This window comes from Rhinopithecus bieti, unplaced genomic scaffold, assembly GCF_001698545.2.
Source record: "Rhinopithecus bieti isolate Rb0 unplaced genomic scaffold, ASM169854v2 scaffold_39998, whole genome shotgun sequence".
Classification (NCBI taxonomy): Eukaryota; Metazoa; Chordata; class Mammalia; order Primates; family Cercopithecidae; genus Rhinopithecus; species Rhinopithecus bieti.
Window position 1 is genome coordinate 1112381 of NW_016816687.1, and position 7633 is coordinate 1120013.

The 7633-nt window shown below is 46.9% G+C and overlaps 1 protein-coding gene across 1 annotated transcript in view; it reads left to right on the top strand.

Moving 5' to 3' along the window:
• RHPN2 (rhophilin Rho GTPase binding protein 2) overlaps window positions 1-7633 on the top strand; it is a 90488-nt gene that overhangs the window by 49753 nt on the left and 33102 nt on the right. The window contains exons 5-6 of the mRNA XM_017855043.1: window positions 5179-5256; window positions 6087-6211. Coding sequence (XP_017710532.1) covers window positions 5179-5256; window positions 6087-6211 — 203 coding nt within the window. The remainder of the gene's footprint in view (window positions 1-5178; window positions 5257-6086; window positions 6212-7633) is intronic.

Consider the following 7633-nt stretch of genomic DNA (forward strand, 5'->3'; position numbering starts at 1 on the left):
AAAAAAAAAAAAAAAAAAAAGTGGGAAGTGGAAGAGGTGCTTCAATGGAGAACACAGGAGAGACCGTGCCACCAGGCTGGGGCCGGGAGACCATCCGGTGCCTGGATTACGCTCCTCTTCCTTCCCTCTTCAACTCCATCAGTTTGAGTTTTTAACCAGTCGCCTCCAAATTCCATCAAGGAGGGGAAAGGGGATGAGGTGCAGGGTGGCCCAAGTTTGCGCAAAAATAGATGTGACTTGCCACTGGTCTGTGGGACTCAAAACAATCCGCGTGTCTGGAAATGTCTGTTGCTGCTATTGTAGAAGTTTCTGTCTGTTGCTTGGTGCTGGGCTACAAGAATGTAAGCTATTTTTTTGAGATGGAGTTTCACTCTTGTTGCCCAAGCTGGGGTCCAATGGTGCGATCTCAGCTCACTGCAACCTCCGCCTCCTAGGTTCAAGCAATTCTCCTGCTTCAGCCTCCCAAGTAGCTGGGATTAGCATGTGCCACCACACCCAGCTACTTTTTATTAGTAGAGATATGGGTGTCACCGTGTTGGCCAGGCTGGTTTTTTTTTTTTTTTTTTTTTTTTTTTTTTTTTTTTTTTTTTTTTTTGAGACGGAGTCTGGCTCTGTTGCTCAGGCTGGAGTGCAGTGGTCGGATCTCAGCTCACTGCAAGCTCCGCCTCCCGGGTTTACGCCATTCTTCTGCCTCAGCCTCCCGAGTAGCTGGGACGACAGGCGCCCGCCACCTCGCCTGGCTAGTTTTTTGTATTTTTTTAGTAGAGACGTGGTTTCACCGTGTTAGCCAGGATGGTCTCGATCTCCTGACCTCGTGATCCGCCCATCTCGGCCTCCCAAAGTGCTGGGATTACAGGCTTGAGCCACCGCGCCCGGCCAGGCTGGTCTTGAACTCCTGACCTCAGATGATCCGCCCCTCAGCCTCCCAAGATACTGGGATTACAGGTGTGAGCCACTGCATCTGGCCAAGAATGCAAGCATTTTAAAGGGAGAGTCTCTTGGAGAAACTTAGGAATTTTATAGGCATTTTTAAGGATTCAATTGGGTCATGTGCTGAATTCCACATTAAAGCAAATGAAAATACTCACATGTTGTGGACATGGCCAACTGCCATTTGGCACAGGCTTCCAACCATGTCATTTTAGCCTAAAAGAGTCTCTACAAATGTCAGTCATATGAAAATGAGAACGTTGGAGGGACTTTCTGTTGTATTTTTTCTCTTTCAGATTTGAGAGAAACACAGGTACTGCAGAAGTGGTTCAGCAGACTGAATTAGGGCAATTCCATTTCAAATCTGACCTGGGTGTCCATGTGATATTTTATAATCAGTGAAGCTTCACAGTGTGATTTTGTTTTATTTTATTTTATTTTATTTTATTTATTTATTTATTTATTTAGAGAGGGAGTCTCGCTCTCTCACCCAGGCTGGAGTGCAGTGGTGCAATCTTAGTTCACTCCAACCTCCGCCTCCCGGGTTCAAGCGATTCTCCTGCTTCAGCGTCCTGAGTAGCTGGGACTACAGGCGCCCGCCACCACACCCAGCTAATTTTTATATTTTTAGTAGAGACAGGGTTTCACTATGTTGGCCAGGCTGGTCTCGAACTCCTGACCTCAAGTGATCCCCCCGCCTTGGCTTCCCAAAATGTTGGGATTACAGGCATGAGCCACTGCACCCGGCCAATTTTGTTTTATTTTAAAGAAATAGGGCCAGGCGCAGTGGCTCACACCTTTAGTCCCAGCTACTGGGTAGGCTGAGGTGGGGGGACTGCTTGAGCCCAAGAGGTCGAGGCTGCAGTCAGCTATGATTGAGCACCTGCACTCCATCCTGGAAAACAGAATAATACTTGTCTCAAAAAAAAAAAATAAATAAATAAATAAAAGTTTTTTTTTCAAATCAGTGAAAGAAAATGAAATAACATCTGTCCTTCAGTAAAGTTTAATAGTTTTCTACTTAATTATATTAATTTTATCGCTAGAAATGTACTTTTGTTGCTATTGTGAAAGGTATTGTTTCTCTGTTAGGGTTTTTTTTTTTTTTTTTTTTCTTAGGCAGTCTCATTGTGTTGCCCAGGCTGGAGTGCAGTGGTGCAATCTTGGCTCACTGCACCCTCTGTCCCCCAGGTCCAAGTGATTCTCCTGCCTCAGCCTCCTGGGTCTCTGGGATTACAGGCACCTGCCACCATACCCATCTAATTTTTTTGTATTTTTAGTAGAGACAGGGTTTTACCATGTTGACCAGGCTGGTCTCAAACTCCTGACCTCAAATGTTCTGCCAGCCTCAGCCTTGAAAACTGCTGGGATTACAGATGTGAGCCACCGCACCCGACTGTCTGTTAAGTTTTTCTAATTAGTTATTGCTTATATAAGAAAGGAAGAATATTGACTTTTCTTTTTTACTATTGACTTTTATATGTTAACTTCTTTGCCACTTTATTGAATTCTTATTCATAATGTTTCAGTTGATGCTGTTGGGTTTTATAAACATGCTGTTATGTTGCAAAAAGTTATTTTGATTGTTCCTTTCAAATATTTTATGTCTCTTATTTTTCTTAATGTGTGGGCTAGAGAATGTTTGGAATTAGGCTAAGTAATAACAGTGATGGTGGAAATTCTCATTTTGTCCCTAATGTTTACAGTGGGTTTCAGTTAGGATTTTTGTTTTTTTTTGTTTTTGAGACGAAGTTTCACTCTGTCGTCCAAGCTGGAGTGCAATGGCTCAATCTCAGCTCACTGCAACCTCCGCCTCCTGGGCTCAAGTGAATTTTCCTGCGGCAGCCTCCTGAGTAGCTGGGATTACAGGCACCTGCCAGCATGCCCGGCTAATTTTTGTATTTTTAGTAGAGACGGGATTTCACCATGTTAGCCAGGATGGTCTCGATCTCCTGACCTCGTGATCCGCCCGTCTCGGAGTTTCACCATGTTGGCCAGGCTGGTCTGGAACTCCTGACCTCAAGTGATCTACCTGCCTCAGCTTCCCAAAGTGCTGGGATTACAGGCATGAGCCACCATACCCAGCCCATGGCCATGTTTAAAGAAAAGAAGCATAGTCAGCTGGGTGTGGTGGCTCATGCCTGTGATCCCAACACTTTGAGAAGCTGAGGTGGGAGGATCACTTGAGGCCAGGAGTCCGAGACCATCCTAGGCCACATAGGAAGACTCTGTCTTTATGAAAAATAACAATATTAGCTGAGTGTGGTGGTGCACAGAGTCCCATCTACTGGAGAAGCTGAAGTGGGAGGATGACTTGAGCCCGGGAGTTTGAGGCTGCAGTGGCAATGATTGCACCATTGCACTCCACCCTGGGCAACAGAGTGAGACCCTCATCTCTTAAAAAAATAAAAAGGAAAAGAAGGCACAGCGTAGTTGTATATTTAGTACAAATCCATTTTTGTAGGACAAGTGTTTGTCTGTTTGTGTCTGCGTTGAACACACAAAAACAGGAGGAGCTTTAATGTAGAAGTTGTGTAAAGAGGTTACTCACAGTCATTGGGAAGACATAATTGAGCAATCTATGTGATCACCTTTCTTGCAGCTTGGGGGAGCCAGCGCTTGTAGGGGCGGGGCGACAGGGCAAAACCCCATCTCTATTAAAAAATACAAAAATGAAGGCCAGGCGCGGTGGCTCAAGCCTGTAATCCCAGCACTTTGGGAGGCCAAGATGGGCGGATCACGAGGTCAGGAGATCGAGACCATCCTGGCTAACACGGTGAAACCCCGTCTCTACTAAAAAAATACAAAAAAAAAAAAACTAGCTGGGCGATGTGGCGGGCGCCTGTAGTCCCAGTTACTCGGGAGGCTGAGGCAGGAGAATGGCGTAAAGCCGGGAGGCGGAGCTTGCAGTGAGCCGAGATCGCGCCACTGTACTCCAGCCTGGGCGACAGAGCGAGACTCCGTCTCAAAAAAAAAAATACAAAAATGAAATTAGCTGGGTGTGCTGGCACATGCTTGTGGTCCCAGCTACTTGGGAGGCTGAAGTAGGAGGATTGCTTGAGCCCGGAGAAGTCGAATCTGCAGTGAGCCAAGATCACGCCGCTGCACTCCAGTCTAGGTGACAAACTGAGATCCTGCCTCAAAGATAAAATAAAATAAAATGCCTTTATAACATGGTTAAGGGTCTTCTTGGCAAAGGAAATCCATGTCTGGGGACTGTTATGACAATCCTACCCTCAGGGTCTGTGCTGGGAAACTTGTCCAGGTCCTGAGGGAGGCCCGGAATTGCAAGTCTGAGCCCCTGAATATCTGTGGTGTTTGCAGTATAGTTGAATGTATAGGTCACAGGCTGGTCTCGAACTCCTGGGCTCAAGTGATTTACCTGTCTGGTCTTCCCAAAGTGCTGGGATTACAGATGTGAACCACGGTGCCAGGGCACAAAGACATTTTTAAGCAAAAAATTAACTTCAACTCTTCATTTTTACTGAAGCAACACAACATTTAAAAACATTGGTGTGGAGTGCAGTGGCTCACACCTGTAATCCTAGCACTTTGGGAGGCTGAGGCAGATGGATTGCTTGAGCCCAGGAGTTCAAGACCAGCCTGGGCAATGTGGTGAAACCCCGTCTCTACCAAAAATTAGCTGGGCGTGGGGGCGCATGCCCATAATCCCAGCTACTCGGGAGGCTGAGGCACGAGAATCACTTGAGCCTGGGAGGTGGAGCCTGGGCAACAGGAGTAAAACCCTGGTAAAAAAAAAAAAAAAAAAAAAATTAAAAAATTAAAAAAGTAAATCTATGGCCTGGCACGGTGGCTGATACCTTATAATCCCAGCACTTTGGGAGGCCAAGGTGGATGGATCACCTGAGGTCAGAAGTTTGAGACCAGCCTGGCCAACATGGTGAAACTCTGTCTCTACTAAAAATACAACAATTAGCCGGGTGTTGTGGTAGGTGCCTGTAATCCCAGCTAGTTGGGAGGCTGAGGCAGGAGAATCGCATGAACCCGGGAGGCGGAGGTTGTAGTGAGCCGAGATTGTGCCACTGCACTCCAGCCTGGGTGACCAAAAAAACTACATAAAATTAAGGAAACAAATGCCCCCACTTTGAAAATCACTATAGTGTTCTGTCTCCTATAAGTTTTCTTTATTCTGCCTTTTAAAACGGGTTCATAATTGACATGTTACTGTTATGCACATAAACGGTTTTCAATCACATTTTATAGTATCTGACCTCATTTTTCTTAAAGGATTTTATCCTGGAACATTACAGTGAAGATGGCTATTTATATGAAGATGAAATTGCAGATCTTATGGATCTGAGACAAGTAAGTTTTTGTGTGCAGCAGAGAGGGGAGGGTGGCTTTTCCGAGTCTTTAGGGTACCCCATGATTGCATGCTTGTGGTCTTAACAGAATTGCGGGTGGATGGAGGTGATGGTTTGGGGGTTGCTGGATCACCCATGCCACTTGCTGCGTAAGAAAACCGGAGAAGGAGGCCGGGTGCGGTGGCTCACGCCTATGTAATCCCAGCACTTCACTTTGGGAGGTTGAGGCGGGCGGATCACCTGAGGTCAGGAGTTCCAGACCAGCCTGGCCAACATGGTGAAATCTCGTCTCTACTAAAAATACCAAAATTAGCTGGGCATGGTGGTGCATGCCTGTAATTCCAGCACTTTGGGAGGCTGAAGCGGGTGGATCACCTGAGGTCAGAAGTTTGAGACCAGACTGGCCAACATGGCAAAACCCCGTTTCTACTAAAAATACAAAAACGAGCCAGGCATGATGCTACATGCCTGTCATCTCAGCTACTTGGGAGGCTGAGGCAGGAGAATCACTTGAACCCGGTAGGTGGAGGTTGCAGTGAGCCAAGATCGCACCACTGCATTCCAGCTTGGGTGACAGAACAAGATTCCGTCTCAAAAAAAAAAAAAAAGGAAAACCATAGAAGGGGAGAGACCTGCCTCCCGGATTCCAGGATTTCTGACTTCCTCCCAGGTTCTTTCTACCCCTCCTAGAGTTTACAGTGCCAGCAGTGAGGTCATCATACTGCAGAAATAGTTACAGGTTACCTGCTGGTGTGTGCAGGGCACCTTCCAGGAAGGTCCGTCAGCTGTGTCCTCCTCTGCCTATGCCCTCTGGGGTTCTTTTCTTTGTAGGCTTGTCGGACGCCCAGCCGGGATGAGGCCGGGGTGGAACTGCTGATGACATACTTCATCCAACTGGGCTTTGTCGAGAGTCGATTCTTCCCACCCACGCGGCAGATGGGACTCCTGTTCACCTGGTAAGTGCCTGAGGTCTGTGCTGAGGCTTCACGTGCCACGGAGCCTCAGCATCACAGACGCCCCTCTGTGGGCGCCCCTGTGCACCTCAGCCCCCTTTCCTATCTTGCATTTATCTGGGGAAGTCTAAAAATATGTCAATACATTGGTATTTATTTATGAAGGTGGTCTGTGGGGAGATGGCTCCAACAGACTGTGGCCTCTTGCTTCTCAGAACAAGCGAGCCAAGGAGAAGAGACATTTTTCTTGCTTGTTGTATCACTGGGGAAGCACGGGGCTCTGAAGTGGAATTAGCCAGAAACAAGATTCTTGTCTCAGATTGGATAGGGGGGGCATGCATGTGTATGTGTGAGTGAGAGAGAGAGAGGGAACTAGAAAGAGAAAATCAGGTGTTGTCCAGTGAGACAAAAGCACCAACAGAAATAGATCAGGTTTCTTTTGAAACGGGGTCTAGCTATGTTGCCCAGGCTAGTCTTGAATTCCTGGGCTCAGGTGATATTTCTGCCTCAGCCTCCTGAGTAGCTGGGACTATAGGCATGAGCTACTCACTCAGCTTAGATCAGATTTAAAAAATGGAAGTGGAACACTTGATTCTTCTCCACAATTGGTATTTTCAGACAAGATCAGGCACGTCAGGGTGGTATGACCATAGACCCAATTGGTATTTTCAAAGATTAGTATAGTTTAAATACTTGGGAGGCCGGGTACAGTGGCTTACGCCTATAATACCAACACTTTGGGAGGCTGAGGCAGGCATATCACTTGAGCCCAGGAATTTGAGACCAGCCTGGGCAACATGACAAAACCCCCTATCTACAAACAGTACAAAAATTTGCTGGATATGATGGTATGCACCTGTAGTCCCAGCTACTTGTGAGGCTGAGGCGGGAGAGTCACTTGAGCCCGAGAGGAAGAGGTTGCAGTGAGCCGAGATCGCACCACCACACTCCAGCCTGGGTGATAGGAGTGAAACCCTGTTTCAAACAAGAAAAAAAAGCCTGGGCGCGGTGGTTCACACCTGTAATCCCAGCACTTTGGGAGGCTGAGGCAGGCAGATCACGAGGTCATGAGTTCGAGACCAGCCTGTCCAATATAGTGAAACTCTGCTTCTACTAAAAAATACAAAAATTAGCCGGGCATGGTTGCACATGCCTGTAGTCCCAGCTACTTGGGAGGCTGAGGCAGGAGAATCGCTTGAACCCGGGAGGCAGAGGTTGCAGTGAGCCAAGATCACGCCATTGTACTCCGGCCAGGTTGAGAGAGTGAGACCTGTCAAAAAAAAAAAAAAAAACAACCACACCTAAAGTACTTTGGAAATGCTACACCCCTTCTCTGAGTGTCATTAGGAGTGTCAGTGAAAGGAGAACACATTCTAGAAGGTCAGGGGTGTATCAGAATCAAATCTTTCTTTTTTTTTTTTTTTT